This window comes from Aquarana catesbeiana, linkage group LG02 (assembly GCF_042186555.1).
Source record: "Aquarana catesbeiana isolate 2022-GZ linkage group LG02, ASM4218655v1, whole genome shotgun sequence".
Classification (NCBI taxonomy): domain Eukaryota; kingdom Metazoa; phylum Chordata; class Amphibia; order Anura; family Ranidae; genus Aquarana; species Aquarana catesbeiana.
Window position 1 is genome coordinate 26,639,471 of NC_133325.1, and position 19,441 is coordinate 26,658,911.

Below are 19,441 nucleotides of genomic sequence, written 5' to 3' on the forward strand. Positions count from 1 at the left end.
CTAGGGAAGCGTTGCCGTGCCTGTGTAATGTTCATGTATGAGCGCCAGCCTTAGGGAGGGGGTTACTTTGGAGGTGAAACTAGGGGGGGTAATAATCCTCTTAGCAAATTATGCATGACCGACACATTATATTTTATGTAGGCGCCGCTTCAGAAAGGCGCTCGATATAATGAACGTTTGCCTGCGTGGCGGTCATAAAGAAAAAATTTTTTTTTTTTTTTGTTTTTTTTGTTTTTTTTGTTTTTGTTTTTTATTTTTTTGTTTTTCCTTCTCCCCCTTTTCTTGCAAAAGGCTCATAGTGAGCGAGGGTCACGCACCTGGAGATATAGGGTGTACCGTACATGTTTCATATGAAACAGTCAAATATCGCTGTGATTGGTACAGCGGAGATTCCTGTGCGTCTCAAAATGAAGGATCGGTGGGTAGCCAAGCCGTCTACTGGGGTATAGGCCCTTCAACAGTAAGGGGGACAGGTAAAAGTCAGAGAGACATGTACAGTAATGCCAAGAGGATTGTGTACCCGCGACCCTATAGGAGTATGATATAAGAATCCTTATCCTAATATAGATGGGGAGATGAAAGGCACACTTGGTGTAGACTAGTGTAAGTATAGGGGAGAGATGCGGCTGCCGTATAATAGGTCAGTCAGCTAACCTGGAGCAGGTATCCCCACCGTGTATGTAACAGGAGTCTATATTGTGCTACGTAGTTTTTCAAGAAAGGCACTGAATAGGTATACTGACAGGCAGGGGTGATATGAAAGTATACAGGGTGGAGAATGCATGCAGGGAAAGAAGGTTAGCAATAGGGAACAGGAGGCAAAGTCACTTATCTGCTAATCCTAGGCATACATGACAGGAGGATTGCTTAGCGGTCCCTGCGTGCTCTACGCGGTAATGGTGTCGCCATGGTGTTCGGAGGTTGTTGCTGGTACAGTAAAGCTGGGTTTGATCTGGGTGTAGATGGCGAGCGTCGTCTCCGAAAGCGGGTGTCTTGCGTCTCCATCGCTTCTTCTCTGGCTTGGTGACGGTGCGGAGTAGGGATGGTGAAGTCCACGTACCAGTTCGGAACCTCTATGAGCGGGATGTCCAGAGTCAGGCAGAAGTCTTCCAATTCCTCAGGGACTCGGAGGAGGGCCGTGCGACCTTGATGGGAGGCTGAAAGACCGAATGGAAATTTCCATCGGTATGGTATTTTCTTTGCTCGCAGCATATCAAGCGGGGGACGAAGATCCTTGCGGTGCCTGAGCGTGATTGCCGAGAGGTCTTGGTAGACATGAATAGTGTGACCCTCATACAGTAGTGGAGTCTTGGTGCGGGCCTTCCGAAGGATGTCTTCTTTAGTCTGGAAGTCATCTATATGGCACACGATGTCTCTCGGAGGATCAGAGTCTCTGCCGCGTGGTCTTAGGGCTCTGTGAATTCGCTCCATAGCAATGGGCTTTTGACCGGGTTGTTCGAGGAGTTGGTTGAACAGCTCTGTCACCGTCGCTCGCACCCGATCAGGAGCAACGGATTCGGGGAGGCCTCTGACTCTCAGGTTGTGACGTCTTCCTCGGTTGTCGAGGTCCTCCACATGTCTCTGTAGGTCCCGAAGCTGTAAGGTATGTGTGTCCACTTTATGGTTCACTTTTCGGATAGTTGTGAGTTGTTGTGCTGCAGTGCGTTCCACTTCAAGTACTCTGCCCGTTATGGCCTGTATTTCATGGCGTAGGTCCGTGATGGCCGCAAATAGTGTGTTCTTAATGTCGGCCGCTACTGTGTGGAGGTCATTTAGGCTCGGCTGTTGTATTGGTGGCTGGGTGCCAGCAGAAGTAGCGGGAGGTAGTTCGGTGGGGGTGAGGGTAATCCCTGCGAGATTCTGAGCGGGAGGCGCAGCTGAGGAAGATGCCGCCATGTTAGATCTCTGTGTCTGGAAGAACTCTGGGATATTCTGGCTTGTAGGTCCGTGAATGTCTCTCGGAGAGCGAGATCTAGATGCCGAGGATGTGCGGGAAGATGTTCCCATAATTGTGTGAGAGTGTACAGCTGAAGACCCCAGAGAAATTGAGAATTTGGCCTCGGTCTGTCGGAGCTAGTGGGTTAAGCAGCCATCTTCTCACAAGGCAAGCCACGCCCCCCATTATTATTACTATTAATAATTATTATTATTATTATTGTTTTTACTCTACCGATCGCGGCAATACCTCACATTTGTGGTTTGATCACCATTTTCATATGTGGGCGCTACTCATGTATGTGCTCGCTTCTGCGGGACGGGGAGCGCTTAAAGCATTTTTTTTTCTTATTTAGGAATAAGCTTTCTGTTCAGGTCGAACATGGCTGTTCGACCGTTCGTCGAAAACTGAACATTATGGGCCATTCGCTCCAAATTTGAGCGGCGCGTAACGGCCCATAATCTACTGCGGGAGCGCAGTGCATTGCTGTATGATGATTGGCCAGAGCATGCACCATGACCTGCATGTTTTGGCCAATCACAGCACCCTCAGCTAAGAGAGCCATAATTGGCCAAAGGCAGGGTTCCTTTGGCCAATCATGGCTCAGGGGGACTAAGTTCACGCCCCACACTATATAAGGCCGCCTGCACGTCGGCCTTGTGTAGTGTATCATTGGCGTGGATGGAGAGAGAGCGTCATTCATATTGAGCAGGCAGGCAGATTATTCAGTTAGCTGCAGTGTAATATATATATATACAGTCAGATATACTGTGTACTGTTTCTAATATACTTCAGGCGGTGTACACAGTGTACAGTGCTGTGCACCCATAGTGCAGTTGCTCATACTTTTCTGGTGGTCAATACAGTACACCCATAGTTGTTATTAAACTTATGTTGATGTACACAGTAATGTGCACCCCTAGTGCAGTTTCTACTACTTTCCTGGTGGTGTACACAATACATACAGTGTACCCATAGTTGTTATTATACTTTTGTTGGTGTACACAGTACTGTGCACCCCTAGTGCAGTTGCTACTACTTTCCTGGTGGTGTACACAGTACACAATACAGTGTAGTTTTTTTTGGTAATCAGAATTTACAGCATGTCTGGAAGGCCACCAAGGAGAGGCAGACGCTCACAGGCCACTAAAAGAGGGCAAGCAGGCTCTGTGTCTACAGTCAACAGTGCTGGTTGTGGACACGGTGCATCCTCAGCACGTGGCCGTGGGGCACGCTTGTCCTTTTTTCCTGCAGCTGGCCGTGTTATTGAGCCACAACATGCAGAAGAGTTGGTGGAGTGGATAACAAAGCCATCCTCATCCTCCTTGTCCTCTGTCACCCAGGCTCAGAGTAGTTTGCCTGCCAATGCAGCTGCCAAAGTGGCCTATTCCATTAGCTCCATGTCAACAGTCACTGCTTCCGTAGCCCCACCATCATGCACAAAGGCGTCCCCCTTACTATTCGACCACAGTGTCGGGTACATGCTGCAGGAGGATGCACAGTGATTTGAAGGCTCCAATGATGGTACCCAGGTTGAGGAAGGGAGTAACATCAACCTAGAGAGAGAGGGTGCCCAAGAAGGTCAAGAAACTGGCAGTCATGTTCCCCCTTCTGCAGCATACTGCCAAGTTTGCTCCAGTTATGAGGAGGGAGGGGATGATGAGGTCACTGACTCTACTTGGGTGCCTGATAGAAGAGAGGAGGAGGAGGCACATCTCCAACGAGGTAGGATGCCCTCCAGTGGGGCAGCTTAAGGGCAGCCACACTATTGCATCACACTGAAGAGCTAAGCAGATGCAGGGCACTGCTGACTCCCCGCATATTTTGAAAAGTTCATTGGTGTGGGCCTTTTTTGACACATGTGCAGCAGATCACACCGTTGCTGTTTGCAACAAATGTCTGAAGTGTATCAAGCGTGGCCAAAACAGCAGACACTTGGGCACCACATGCTTGACCAGACATATGACGACCTCCCACGCAGTCCGTTGGCAACAGCACTTAAAAGACCCACATCAAAGAACAAGGTGGACCTCTCCTTGCTCCTCATCAGCTGGGATATCCAACCCTTCTATACCTCCAGTCCTTTCAGAAACCTGCACTGAGAGGAATGAAGGTATAGAAATAGGTGTCCCAAGTACTTGAGGCCAATCTGCTAGCGGTACACCAACATCGGATTTTAGCAAGCAAATTTCCCTACCCCAGTTGCTACCCCAGCCATCCATATGCTCAGCGTCTGAATGCTAGCTTGGCCAAATTTCTAGCACTGCAACTGCTGCCTTTCCAGCTGGTAGACTCTGCCCCCTTTTGTGAATTTATGGAATGTGCGGTACCCTCAGTGGCAGGTTTCCAAATGCCATTTCTTTTCACAGAAGGCCATTGTGGCTCTCTACCAGCATGTGGAAGGCAATGTCTTGGTCTTGTTGGACAGGGCAGTCAGCAGTAAGGTGCATATTACTGCTGACTCATGGTCCAGCAGGCATGGACAGGGATGTTACCTTGCTTTCACGGCACACTGGGTAACTCTGCTGGCAGCTGGGAAGGATGCAGGACAGGGTTCAGTATTGTTGGAGCTTGTTCCGCCACCACGCCTCCAAAATGCTAGTGGTGATTTTGCCACAGCTCTCTCCTCCACCCCCTCCTCTTCTTCTTCCTCTATGGCCTCTTCCTCTGCAGATTTCTCCTCTGAACCAGCGTTGCTCCGTAGGCGTTCAAGGGGCTATGCAAGTACTCAGGCAAAAAGATGCCATGCGGTGCTTGAGTTGGTCTGCTTAGGTGACAGGAGCCATACTGGGGCAGAGATACTGTCAGCTCTGCAGGGGCAGGCTCAGAGGTAGTTGACGCCACGCCAGCTTCAGCCAGGAATGGTTGTATGTGACAATGGCACAACCTCCTCTCCGCCCTCCGACAGGGACACTTGACCTATGTTCCCTGTTTGGCTCACATCCTGAATTTGGTGGTGCAGCGGTTCTTGAGCAGGTACCCGGGCTTCCAGGATTTCCTGAGGCAGGCCAGGAAAGTCTGTGGTCATTTCCGCCGGTCATATAATGCCAGTGCTCGGCTGGCTGACATTCAAAGAGAATGCAACCTGCCCAAGAACCGCCTCATTTGTGACATGCCCACCAGGTGGAACTCGACGTTGGCAATGCTGCAGCGGCTGCACACACAGCAGAGGGCCATCAATGAGTACCTGTGTGAGTATGGCACCAGGACAGGGTCAGGGGAGCTTGGCTTTTTTTGTCACACCAGTGGCTACTGATCACGGATGCATGCACTGTCCTGCCACCATTTGAGGAGGCCACGAGGATGGTGAGCAGTGACAGTGCATGCATCAGTGATACTTTCCCTCTTGTCTTCCTGTTGGAGCACACGCTTCGTGGAATAATGGAGAGGGCACTTGAGGCAAAACAGCGGGAGGAAGAGGAGGACTTGGATCTCCCTTGGCAGGCAATCTGTCCCACATTTCACACTCAACTTTTTAATTGCAATATGTTTTTATTCAAGTTTTAACAAGATTTACAAGGATAACAGGAAGAATATTCAAGTACATTGTAATCAGCATTTTTTGTCGAGTAGGGTACACATGAGATATGAGTAAACATATTCTTGCAATTATAATTACATCATGAACTGTAGCCACGTTTCTATATGTCGGTACCGGATGCTTCTCCCCCACCCCCAGGACACCCCACATGGGAGCTATCTGTGTCCAGGAAAGCGGGGAGTCACACTCCGCCACAAAACTACCCTGTTTGTTTTCTCCTCTTTTGCCACAGACATTGGAAGTATACAAAGATTTTCATGTGGGTCGAGTCGTATTAATGGAAATCCATAATTGTTTACACTGTATTCCCTCTTGACATTGTGTTGATATTAGAGTTGTACTTGACAAAAAAAAAAACGAAAAAATATGAAAGAAGATATAAGGAATATTAACTGAGATAAACCTATAATAATATAGTATGTCCATTGAGCAGCCAATATATAAAGATTAGATAAGCGTATCAAACTATAGGATTTTTATTTAACGTTTCCCAAAAAATCTGAGACCCATGTTGTGTGGGTACCATGTTAGCCAGGGATTCCATGTTTTAGAAATTTTTGCCTGGTTACCTAGACTCCAAGCGAATTGTATTTCATACATCCTATGTGTATTTATTATTTGTAGGGTTTCTGTTATGGGAGGTGGGTCAATATTTTTCCAGTGACGTACTATAGTGAGTCTAGCTGCAATCAGTAAGTGTGATACTAGTGGTCTAAAAGGCGCTGGAATGGAATCAATTTCCAATGAAAGGAGTGCCATACCCGGGGAACCCGCCACTTCCACACCTGTGACTTGTTTTATCATCTGAAATATAAGCATCCAAAACCTCTGGATGCATGGACATGACCACAGCACATGTAAAAGTGTGCCTGTCTTCCCACATTTCCTCCAGCATTCCGGTGAGGCATCCGGGGCAAACTTTGAGATGCGATAAGGGGTAAGATACCACCTCAGAAGTATTTTGTGGTGCAATTCCCATAGGTTGGCACTTCTTGTAGACGTATATGTGACATTAAGGGCTTTTTTCCATTGGTCTTCTGTATAATCTTTCCCAAAGTCTTTCTCCCATGCTGTTATATTAGTGGTTTTACTGAAAGAATGTTTATTCTGTAGGAATTTGTAAAACAATGCTGTTCCTTTGATTTTTGTGCTATTATGTGTAAGAAAGGCAACAATTCGCCAGGGTAGGTAAGTAAAAAGGTCACTTCTTTTTTTCCCCAATAAATGGGATATTTGGATGTACTTATAGCAATCAGATTCTGGGATATCATATTCGATCTGTAGTGTTCTAAATGTTTTAATTGAAGGTCCAATTAAAAGGTCTTCAAGTAGTATTTCTCCTCTGGAGCCCCAGTTAGCTAATGATATGTCTGGTATAATGAATTCTAGAGCATTAATTGGGAATTTTAATGGAATTTGAGCTCCTTCATGTGTTATATGTTTAAGGAGATAATGCCATGCTTCGGCCGAAGCTTGAATGGTAGGGGAATGAGAAAATGGTTTATGTAACTGGTGTGGGCCGGTAATTAGATAATTGTACAGATTTCCTCCTTTGATTTGAGACTGCTCTATTTCTGTCCATAGGGTATTATTATGGGAAGGGAACCAATCCTTCACCTGAGCCAATATGGTAGCCACATAGTAATCTTTAATCATTGTATGACCTATTCCCCTCGCTTGTTTGGTTTTAGTAAGTTTATTGAATGCACATCGTGCTTTTTTCCCAACCCATAAATACCTATCTATCTCAAATTGTGCTTGTTGGAAGAAGGGTTTAGGAACCGGTATAGGTAAAGTTCTGAAAAGATATAAGAATTGTGGCAAGATTTGCATTTTAAATGCAGCTAACCTCCCTGTCCAAGATAGTTCAAACCGCTTTAGTTTATCTAGTTTGGCTTTCAGAGATTGCAGGAATGGGTTATAATTTTCTCTAACTAGATTGGAGATTGTAGATGTGAGAGTAATACCTAAATATGATATACCTTTCTCGTTCCACATGTATGGGAAATGATCACTTATATGTTGTTTCATAGTGTCAGATAGGCCTAATCCCAATAGATACGATTTGTTTTCGTTAACTTTGTAATATGAGATCGCGTTAAATAACTGCAGGGTTTGGTGAACCGAGGCCAGGGAAGACTTCACATTGGTAAGTATCAGGATGACGTCATCCGCGAATAAGCTAATGGTATGCATTCTACCTCCAATTGTGATCCCTTTAATTTTTGGATGTTGGCGAATGTAGGTTGCCAGGGGTACCATCAGTAAGTTAAAAATTAGGGGCGATAAAGGACAACCCTGGCGGGTACCATTTGTTATCGTGAACGGGGTAGATAGTGTGCCTGATACATAAACTTGTGCTGATGGTTGGGTATAAAGGGCCATAATGGCTTGATATATCTGGCCATGAAAACCAAATTTGTTCAGAACTTGTTCTAGGTACGTCCAGTGAATCCTATCGAACGCAGGGGGGGGGCGTGGCTACCGCACAGCTGAATGGTTGTGTAACTCCGCAGCTCCGCTCCAGCTGAGGGAACCACCGACTATTGGGACAACACCGACTCACTATCTGTCTTTACAGACTGCATAACACCACCGCCGACTCGCCCAGATGACCCGCAAGAGGAAAGACGCAGCACAGCTGAAGAAACTACAAGATTTCTTCCAGCCGAAAGACCGCGATCGTGCCCAAAACGGCGCCAGCGCAGGGAGCGACTCTCTTTCCCCCACAGGCAGCTCGCGGTCTCAGGCCTCAAGCCCAGGCTCACAAACAGGCCTGATCCACAGGTCTCCGGATGCCTCCACACCTCTCTCCCGCAGCCCAGCCAAATCAAAGCCACGTCTGGAGGAGGACATCCAGCCAGGAAGCATGACACAAGAATCCATGGAGGATACCAGGGAGCTGGTGGATCCGTTTACAGCATTTCCCCACAATGGGTAAGCCTGTGTCTGACACCATGCTCAAAGATATGCTCGTCTCCCTCCGCAGTTCTATGCACACAGACATGCTGCAATGTGTTAACAACTTTAAAACAGAACTGGGAACCCTGGGAGGGAGAGTAAATCATATAGAGGATAAAATGGGGGACTTTGCTTCATCCCACAACACCCTAATTGATGCCCACAATGATCACTCTGATGAGATTGCATGGCTGAGGTCAAAGGTCGCTGACCTTGAAGATAGGTCACAAAGAAATAATGTTAAGCTACGGGGGGGTCCCCGAAACTATTCTTCCCCCACAACTTCAACAGTATGCCAGAGACTTACTCGTGACCTTCTTACCCACCATTTCAGAATCTGAAATTCAAATTGACCGCATTCACAGACTGCCAAAACCGTCACATCTCCCAGATAACATACCCAGAGATGTCCTGATGCGGGTACACTTTTATCAAACCAAGGAACAACTTATGGCCGCATTCCACAAAAACCAACATCCACCAGAAAGATTTGCGCATATTCAACTATTTGCAGATCTTTCACAATTCACAATGCAAAAACGTAAAGCTTTATTACCAGTGACCAAAGCCTTGCGCAACCATAATATCGTATACCGCTGGGGGTACCCGGTCAAATTAACGGTGACTCATGATGGTAACACCACAGTAGTTACAGATGTGGAAGAGGGACTCCAGCTACTCAGATCCCTGGACATACTACCTGATAATGCACCTGCAGGCCCCTCTCCCCCTGCAAAACTAAATAGCCAGTATGAATGGCAAACGGTGTCAAGCAAGAAGAGCAACAAACAAAATAAATCAAAAGCACCCAATTACACAAATCCTATCGAACGCCTTCTCTGCATCCAAAGCAAGGAGCAGAGAAGGCGTTCCTCTTTTGTTGGCTATGAGTATGAAGTTAAGTAGGCATCTGGTTGCGTCCGCCGTTTGGCGGCCTTTAGTAAAACCAGATTGATCTGGGTGGATCAACGATGGGAGGAGATCTACCAACCTGTTAGCTAGCAATTTAGAGTAAATTTTAAGGTCGTTGTTGAGTAACGATATTGGACGAAAATTTTGAGGTGTATTAGGGTCTTTCCCCGGTTTCGGCAACGCCACAATCATTGCTTTTAACATTTCAGGTGGAAAAGAGGAGGAGGAGGAGGCAGCTTGGTTATAAATCTCTGTGAGTCTAGGAGTTAGGATGTCTCTAAACGTCTGGAAATATTCACCTGTGAAACCGTCCGGTCCAGGAGATTTATTGTTTGGGAGTGAGTCAATCACTTGTGAAATTTCTTGTGCTGTGAATGGAGAATTTAATGCTGTGTTTTGTGTATCTGTGATTTGGGGAAGTTTTAGCGTGCTAAGAAATTCAGAGATAGTGTGAGATAGTGGTTGAATTGTGTTTGGGTCTTTTGTCAGGTTATATAAAGAACTATAATAGGTACTAAAGGCATCAGCTATAGCCTGGGGATGGTGCAATTTAGTTTGAGTTTCTGGATGTATAATGTAGGGGAGTTTAGTTTTATGTCTCTGTCCTCGTAGTCTATCTGCTATTAATTTCCCTGCTTTGTTACCGTTTGCATAATATGTCATTTTCAACCTCCTAGAGGATTTTTCAAAATCCTCCAGTAGTATAAGTCGGAGATCAAGTCTCAGTTTGGTTAATTGGTCTGATAGGACAGGGGAAAAATTTGCTTTGTTCTGGGTTTCCAGTGTTTGAATTTGTCTAGAGACATCCAATATACGCTGCCCCCTCATTCTCTTAGCCCTTGCCCCCATTTTGATGAGGAGACCCCTCATGAACGCTCTATGTGTGTTCCATGTCACAAATGGATTAGTAACTGAATTCACATTATGTTCAAAAAACTCAATGAAATCCTTCTGCAATATCTCCTTGGACGAATCATCCTGGAATAGCCGCGGGTTGGATCTCCAGATATAAGTAGGGTTGTTTTTAGAAGCATCATCCACCAGCAGCGACACCGAGGCATGATCCGACCAAGTGATACCATTAATCGCAGAGGATTTGACTTTGGTTAGTAACCCTTTATCTATCAAAAAAAGATCAAGTCGTGTGTAAATTTTGTGACTATTTGAAAAGAAAGAAAAGTCCTTTTCTGTAGCGTTAAGACATCTCCATGCGTTGTATAGGTCATAACTTCTCAGTATTGGTTGTAGGATCTGAGTTTTCTTGGTGTTTTGTGAGCTAGAATCCATTTCAGGGTCGGGAGGTAGATTGAAATCTCCACATAGAAGCAAGTGGCCTCTCTGCACTCGTGAGATCTTTTTCATAAGTTTATGTAGGAAGCGGATTTGATGGGTGTTTGGGGCGTAGACATTCACCAATGTATAGGTAGTGTTATTGAGATCGCAAATCAGAATGTGGTATCTACCTTGCGTGTCCTGAACTTCCTTATGAAGGCAAAAGGCTACAGTGTCTTTTATTGCCGTAAATACCGTAAAGAAGTGTTTGCTTCTGAACTTGAAAAGAAGGTATATGGGAATTTGGGGTGAGAGCAAAGGGGTTGGGTTTGTTTTTTGAAGTGTGTCTCCTGCACGCATATGACATCAGCATTGTGTTGGTTGGCTTCTCTCCACATGGAACTGCACTTTGCAGGGTGGTTCAAACCCCTGGCATTAATTGTTAAGAAGGTAATGGTCATGGTATAAGATCAGATTGAAGAGTGTTAGGTAGAATGTGTTGATAACACTTACATGTGGTCCAAGGATCGATGATGCTGAGCCATATCCGAAGTAGGATGGGTCGTTTGCGTCTGTAGTTCTTCTGAGGGTGGTCTTGAGCGGGTAGATAGGTGTTTAGTAATTTTTGCTGCTGTGGACATACATAACGGTTAACATAGAAAGAAAACAGCTGAAAGGGATTACCCTTGCCTGGATCGTATAAGGGAGTACTGGACATACCTCGCGCTGCTGACCCGCCGCCGCCATCTTGCTTAGGCCCGAGCGGATAATATTCCGTGAGTTTTTGCGGCCTCCGGTTGTCTTTTTGGCGTCGGGGCGTGATCGATCGGGTCCCCGGACTGTGCTGCAGGTCCGCTGGGTGTATTGAGCTGGATTAGCTCGTTTGGCCAGGCAATGTGCTCCGGTGTGTTCCCGAGCGCTGTGGGGCTCCATTAGTGAGCGTCCATCTTCATCCGTGGCAAGCTCCGCCCCCCACACTCAACTTTTTAGCATGGAGACCTCCTAAACATAGACCGGCTATTTTAGCCCCTACCTTAACTCACTCCTTAACCCTCTGTGATCAATTACACAAAAAATGCCAACTTGATATCTCCCTTAAGGCCTCTCACACACCTGTTTCACAACCCCGACTTTCCCCCTGGGATGAATATATATGCATTTCATTGGTGGCTGAACAAAGGCCTCTTCAGGATAGGCTATTTCTTTACACCTAACGGCCCTATTTCATTGGGCCATTGCCTGAGTACACTGGAAATGCCAGCCTCAGAAACATTCAGACTGTCGCAAATACAGCACTTCCTTTGCTCTCTTTGGACTGACAAATTAAACACTCCTAAGGTCACGATGGGTGAACAATGGTGCTCCTCGATAGTCTCACAAAAAGGTGGGATCTCCATTATCTACCTTTCCCTGGCAGATAGGACAGACATCCCGGCATACGCACAATCCTGGGAGTTGGACCTGGACATCCAGTGGGATCCTGACATGTGGTTCCAAGCCTTCAGCAGATCAAGGTATCTTAAATATTGCTTTGATAGAGGCTAACATTAAAGTTTTCACTAAATGGTACTATGTCCCAGCCAGGCTCTCTAGGATATTCCCAGACTCCTCCCCTCTATGTTACAGAGGCTGTGGTCATATGGGCACGATGCATCATATCTGGTGGACGTGCCCCCGCATACGGAGCTACTGGAATTAATTTCTCCATCTTCTGCGGAGAGTCTCTGGGATAGATGTACCACAGGACCCCACATACATCCTGCTAAACCGCAAAGTACACAACACACCTAAAACCACACAACAACTTATCTTCTTTATGTGTTTGGGAGCCAAAATCACACTAGCGAAAGCCTGGAAAAACCCCTCAGTGTCCATTTCGGCCACCAAGCGGAAGATTTTGTGGATAATGTCACAGGAACAAATGGTGGCAAAACTGCGTGATACGGTCCAACGCTTTGAAGGGATCTGGGAACCTTGGGCCAAGTATGTCCGAGTCCCACTTTACCCAGGTCATCTGCTAACGTAGGGGGGAGTTCAACGAGACTACACTCCTTCCTCACATACCTCACCCCAACTCCCTTCCTCTTCCCTCTTCTTTCTTCCTCCTTCTTGCTCCTCTTTCACTCTCTTTCCCCTCTTCTTCCTTACACTCTCTAACATCAGATTTGAGTTTTACAAGGCTTAGATCTTTCCATAAGCCTTACATAGATTGTCCTCAACTGTTAGTTTGGTAACCTAGCATAGGGGACAGCCAGTCACTTTTATTTCTCTAACCCGGGCAATGAGACCGTTGGCTCCATCCTGGGGTTGCGACGCCTGGGGATCTTCCTGGCGGGAGCGGCTCCCCAGGGGAACCGATGGGTGATAAGGGGTTGCCTCACCCGGGAGGGCTCCTGGTGCTCTCACACCCCACAGTGTGTTCCCATTGGGGTGGGGTGATGATCTTGGGGGACTGCTCGGGAGGAGCATCCCTGTTGAAATTCCTCTCAGGCTGTCCATCTTATGTGGTAAAATACTTAGGTTCCCAGTCAAACTGAACAACAGGCGCGGGAGGTCGGAGCGTTTTGCCCCCTCCTGCCTGGCGACTTATTTATTCTGGGGGAACCCTCTTCGGAAGGATTAACAGACAGTATAAGTTATAATGCATGTCCTGAGAGTAACATTATACCCTGAGATTAAAGGTTCTACACACTGTGAATTATTGATTTATTTATTTTTATCTTGTCTAGGGCCCCTGGTATTCCTATCTCCTCTTCTTCCTAGCAAGATCTTCCAATTACATAAGAGGAAGGTGCATAGTGTGCACTATAAGGTTACGTCTTTAAATGTACCAGGGCTGCATTGTTATATCCCCCTTGTAAGAGATATTTTGTTCATCCAATGTATTTCCTTCCATTAGCTGCCTTAGTCATTGAGGAGTATTGTGTTGTATGTTATGTATACATTGTCATTGTTACATCTACTTTGCAAAAAATTACAATTTTTGATCTAATATTTCACAGCAGGGCCTGTTCCTGCGCTCAACAAAAGTATCTGTGAGGCTTTACAGCGTTGTACCACCACAACCACCACCACCACCACTGCCTAAGGCCCAATTTTTCTGCCCCTGTTTAACAGGGGCATGTAATTACAATTATTGATATAATATTTCACAGCAGGGCCCTTTCCAGCGTCCACCAGGAGTAACTGTGAGGGCTTACAATGTTCTGGTACCACCAGCACCAAAGGCCCAAATTTCTGCAGCGTGTATAGGGCAGGCCGTATAGTATATACAGGAGGTCCCATGTTTTCAAACATCCGACTTACAAACAACTCCTACTTAGAAATGGAATGAGACAACAGGAAGTGAGAGGAAATCTACCCCTAGGAAGAGAAATTCTCTCCTGTAAGAATTAATATGGGAAAAAGGTGTCACCACTCATGCTTTATCACCAATCCTTGTTTCCCTAATGACCCAAAAGTTTCAAAATCCAATTGTCATTGGGACAGAAAGTGAGGTGAAATCTTCTGAACAGGGGCACAGACAGCAAAACAAATGTTACAGGGGTGATGATAACCCTTCCCCATGTTATTCAAAAAGCTTAAAAATAGATTTTTTAGCTGGAGCTACACTTACAAAATGTAGCTGTTCCAAATTACAAACAGATTCAACTTGAGAACAAACCTACAGTCCCTATCTTGTTTGTAACCCGGGGACCGCCTGTATACTGCTGCTGTTCAGAGTATATAGGGCCTGTGGGACTCACAATTTTTTTTTTTTTTTTTTTCTTTTAATTAGATAGCGGGGTTCACCTTAATATCCATACCAGACCCAAAGGCCCTGGTAATGGGCTGGGGGGGGGGCAACATTACATTACAGCCGCAAGCAGTTTTAAATGACTTTTTTTTCCCTTTAGAAATGTCATTATGCTGTGGTACTGTTCTAAACACAGGGAAATCGTGCCACTTCACAGGCATACTATAGACACCCCCCAGGCAGATATTTAAAGGAATATTACACTTTTATTGTTTCACTTTAAGCATTATTAAAAGCACTGCTCCCGAAAAAACTGCCGTTTAAAAAAAAATAAAACAAATGCATTGATACATGTCCCCTGGGGCAGGACCCAGGTCCCCAAACACTTTTTTATGACAATAACTTGCATATTAGCCTTTAAAATTAGCACTTTTGATGTTTCACGTTCGAGTCCCATAGACTTTAACGGGGTTCGTGTGATCACACACATTTTAGGTCTGTTTGCATGTTCTGCTGCAACCCGAACTGGGGGGGGCCACTTGTATTCCTATTACAAGGAATGAAAACATCCCTTGTAATAGAAAAAAAAAAAAAAAAGCATGACAGGACCTCTTAAATATGAGATCTGGGGTCAAAAAGGCCTCAGATCTCATATTTACACAAAAATGCGATAAAAAAAAAAAAAAAAGTCACTTAAAGAACAAAAAAGTCCCTTTTATGAGCTATGGGCGGAAGTGACGTTTTGACTTCGCTTCCACCCTACAATAGTATGGAGACGGGTGGGGTTCATCTTCCCCTCACTCATCTCCATGGCACACAAGGGACAGCATCCGATCGCCTCCACCACTGCCGACAGAGGGCACCAGCGTGGCGGGAGGGGGGCCCCTCTCCCGCCACCGATAAAAGTAAATCTGCCGCAGAGACCACTATTATCGGAAAGCGAGCCGCCGGCCGAAGAAGAGAATACCGGGGTTATGGCAGCTAGCTGCTGCCATAACAACAATATTCCTCTTCAAAGTTAGGATGTATATTGGCGTGCGGCGGTCCAGAAGTGGCTAGAGGGGTCGTTGAAGGGTATCCGTGGGTTGATAAAAAAAAGTATCTTATAAAATTGAGAACTATGGACTGTTAGAATATAAGTGCTAAATAATTGGGGTGCAAAGAAACATTCCAGATCAGTACGGTGTGGATCTGGACAACAATGTGTAGGTAGGTAGCTAGAAAAAAAAAAGAAAGACAAACAATATGCCGCAGTCTCCCAGCTTAAAGTGGGTACATAGGAGCAAAAACAGCCATCAGGAGGATCCTGGTCAAGTATTTTGGAGAGACCAGTCAGTTTTCATTGGACATGAGCATGATGGAAAGGATGCTTGTTCAGTTGTAGGCTGTATATGCCACTCTTCTCAGTAGGCATAGGCCCTCTTCCAGGGTACGGATTGTATAAGATAGCTAAAATGATGATTACCAGCAAAGTTCTTATTACTGATTGTTTAAATTGGGGAATGAAATGTTGATGGATTGGTTCTTTGATCAATAAACTCATGAAATGAAATTTGAGATACAAGAATTCAAAACAAACATTGTTCCTCCTGAGTAGCTGTTTAGCAAAATGTAGCAATCGGCTTACTCAAAGTATCTGGATAACACTTTATGTATCATGATGACCAGATAATGATACATAGCACATCAAACATGACATTGTGTAATCAGCTGAGACATTTGTATGTATAACAATATCTGCCATCACATCACACAAGGATCTCATGTCACCGGCTGATGTTTTTGTTCCAGGCTCCTTCTACTCAGCTATAGATGAGCAGAGTTGTGTATTAGGGGGAAATGTTTCCTGATGGTCACTCTTCACTCATCTAATGTGAAGATCATTCTAGTGGGAGATGTGAGAAGATTGTTTTCTGGGTAGAATTTGTGTAGAAAACAAGATAGAAGGAAGAATGGGACACACACTCAGGAGGATGGCTGTGTTTGCAGCCTCTGTGTTCAGCCTCCTCAGCAGCTCCTGACAGCTGTAAGTGACCCCCCGATAAGTGACAGTCCAGTGAGCAGATCGGGTCCCCGATGAAGATCGGACATCGTTCTATTCCCAATAAAAGTCGTTTTTCTCTCTGCCCGGGAAACACAACAAGAGAGAGAAGATTCCCCAACTCGGGAGTGAAAGTCAGTGGGCGTGTCTTATTTGCAACCAATAGCAGTAGGCACTAAAGCTTTCTGCCGACCAATAGCAGTGCAGAACGTCTCTATATAAGCCAAAGCGACAAATGCAATTCTATGTATCTATTACAGTGCTAATATTTGCAGAATCATGACGGAGACTGAGAGCGCCCCAGCCGCCGCTCCTCCTGCGGAGCCCGCCGCCAAGAAGAAGCCGGCCAAGAAGGCGGCAGCCGGAGGAGCCAAGAAAGGCAGCAAGAAGCCGTCCGGTCCCAGCGTGTCCGAGCTCCTGGTCAAAGCCGTGGCCGCTTCCAAAGAGCGCAGCGGGGTCTCCCTGTCCGCCCTCAAGAAGGTCCTGGCCGCCGGAGGATACGATGTGGACAAGAACAACAGCCGCCTCAAGATCGCCATCAGGGGGCTGGTGACTAAGGGGACCCTCGTCCAGGTCAAAGGACATGGAGCCTCCGGATCCTTCAAGATCAACAAGAAGCAGGAGGACAAGGCGGCAGGAGCCAAGAAAAGCACCAAGAAGCCATCGGCTGCGGCCAAGTCCCCCAAGAAGCCGGCCGCCAAGAAGCCAGCCAAGTCCCCCAAGAAGAAGACCACCACCAAAGCCCCCACCACAGCCAAGAGCCCCAAGAAGGCCGCCAAGAAACCCGCAAAAAAGCCTGCAGCTGCCAAGAAGGTGACAAAGAGCCCCAAGAAGCCCAAAGCTGCAGCCAAGCCGAAAAAAGTCGCCAAGAGTCCGGCTAAGGCGGCGGCTAAACCCAAGACAGCAGCCAAGCCCAAGAAGGCCGCTCCAAAGAAGAAATAATCCCCACCGGAGAGACCTCCTTTCATCTACACCCCCCAAAGGCTCTTCTCAGAGCCACCCACCTCCTCCTGACAGAGCTCTACATACACACAGCGACCAGGGGGGGCCGCATTAGAAGTCCTCCATACAGAGCAATGTGACCACCTTACACAATCCCCTCTATAGAATAATATAGAATACAGCGGGAGATCCGATCACAGGACTCTTCACATGACATCCGTCATTGATACAAAGGATAGCTTCAGGTATTCTCCCCCCCCCCAATATATATATACATATACACTTCTGTGGTGCGGATTGGAGACAATTTTCGCACTGGGAGATCTCCCCAGGGAGGTGGAGTAAGAATGATCAGCGACAAGATCATTGTGTTATGTGGGCAATGCACTCTTTGCTAAATAAATATCCAGTTACAGATTTACCATCCCCAGGTCTAGCGGCCCCGATATCACATTCGGAGGGAAACGGATACATTTCAGGTTCCATGTCAGAAATTTCATTGTAGGATACTATAAACGCTCTCATTGGTTGACAGATGAAGCACAGGCTGTTATGATTGGCGGAGTTGGAAATTTTCAAACTGCCCGCCATAATTTCACAGTTTTCCATTATGCAACAATTAGCCCCCCCCCCCCCCCCATCCATGGGCGGTAGAGAATAATGGAACAAAAAAGGGAGTTCCCCGGATTTTTTCACACAATACTGGATGAATTGTTCCTTCTAGTCTCTCCATTTGTGATGGATTGATGTTGGAAATAATTGTATCAATAAATGACAATCTAACACCGCACTCAAAGATAATTCTCTTATTCTCATGAGCCCCCCATTGTACAAATATGGTCCCCCCGGCCAAACATTCATAATCCCTTCAGATAAACCATAAAGTAGAAGAAATGTTCACCGATATAAGGCGGTAGTGTTGAAATAAAATGAGAAAAGGGACTTGGCAGTTTTTTTTCCTAGTCAGCCTTCATATTTCCAGACGGGTCTCTGGAGAGATGAGAAGTGATGGATAGGGAAAGAGGGGGGCGGAGTGTCCCGGGGGGGCCTTGGCTGGACTGACAGGATTATTGTACAAGTGACTTAAGTTCTATCACAGCATGGAGCAGTCCAGAGGAAAAGATTAGAGAAAAAAAATGAGTAGTGTAAAACATAATCGGTATGTAGTGGGTGTAGATGTCTATTGAGGAAGGAGGTGGGGAGATGTGTGGATGTCTTGTACGAGTTTCCCTGTCATAGTCGGTGTGATGATGATGGAGTATATAGATCTTTGTATAGGAGGATGTGGTGGCTCTGAAAAGAGCCTTTGTGTTGGGATTAGTAGTAGTTCGGAGTGTCTCTCTCTATGCCCTCTCCCCGCGGATGCGGCGTGCCAGCTGGATGTCTTTGGGCATGATGGTGACCCTCTTGGCGTGGATGGCGCAGAGGTTGGTGTCCTCGAAGAGTCCGACGAGGTAAGCCTCAGAGGCCTCCTGCAGAGCCATGACGGCGGAGCTCTGGAAGCGCAGGTCGGTCTTGAAGTCCTGGGCGATCTCTCGGACGAGGCGCTGGAAGGGCAGCTTGCGGATGAGCAGCTCGGTGGATTTCTGGTAGCGGCGGATCTCTCGGAGAGCCACGGTGCCGGGCCTGTAGCGGTGAGGCTTCTTGACTCCGCCGGTGGCCGGGGCGCTCTTGCGGGCGGCTTTGGTGGCCAGCTGCTTGCGGGGAGCTTTGCCTCCGGTGGACTTACGGGCTGTCTGCTTGGTTCTTGCCATGACTGTTCAGTGCTTCGCTGATACAAGGAACGTGAACTTATGCCGCTCTGCAGCGCTATTTATACACATCTCCAGCCCTCTGATTGGACAATGAGAGCACACTCCTCCTCCTCATTGAAAAGCGCCTTTTTTTTTTTTTTTTTTTTCAAATTGCCCGCCTAGATCTGCACGTTCTATTTTTGCAATAAATCGCTATTTTGTTTTCCCAAATCCAAAGTAAAATCTCCGCACATCACAATACTCGGAGATCTCTGAACTCCTTCAATGTGGATTATTAATTAGAATATAAAGTGTGAGCGGGAATTCCACACTGAGCAGCTGTTGTCTGTTCCGCCAAATACACAGC

The 19,441-nt window shown here is 46.4% G+C and overlaps 2 protein-coding genes across 2 annotated transcripts; one reads left to right on the forward strand and one right to left on the reverse strand.

The window, feature by feature from the left end:
* The first annotated feature begins 16,548 nt into the window (after nucleotides 1-16,548).
* LOC141126717 (histone H1.5-like) lies at nucleotides 16,549-17,484 on the forward strand. Its single transcript, XM_073612681.1, has one exon. It carries the CDS (start codon nucleotides 16,679-16,681, stop codon nucleotides 17,339-17,341), a length of 663 nt encoding a protein of 220 aa, XP_073468782.1. The 5' UTR covers nucleotides 16,549-16,678; the 3' UTR covers nucleotides 17,342-17,484.
* A 1,170-nt stretch (nucleotides 17,485-18,654) lies between these two features.
* LOC141126718 (histone H3) lies at nucleotides 18,655-19,118 on the reverse strand. Its single transcript, XM_073612682.1, has one exon. The coding sequence runs from the start codon at nucleotides 19,093-19,095 to the stop codon at nucleotides 18,685-18,687; it is 411 nt and encodes a 136-aa protein (XP_073468783.1). The 5' UTR covers nucleotides 19,096-19,118; the 3' UTR covers nucleotides 18,655-18,684.
* Between the last annotated feature and the right edge of the window lie 323 nt (nucleotides 19,119-19,441).

What these genes read in the sequence shown, in the direction of transcription:
- LOC141126717 (XM_073612681.1), top strand. Translation starts at nt 16,679, where the DNA reads ATGACGGAGACTGAGAGCGCCCCAGCCGCCGCTCCTCCTGCGGAGCCC.
- LOC141126718 (XM_073612682.1), bottom strand. Translation starts at nt 19,095, where the DNA reads ATGGCAAGAACCAAGCAGACAGCCCGTAAGTCCACCGGAGGCAAAGCT.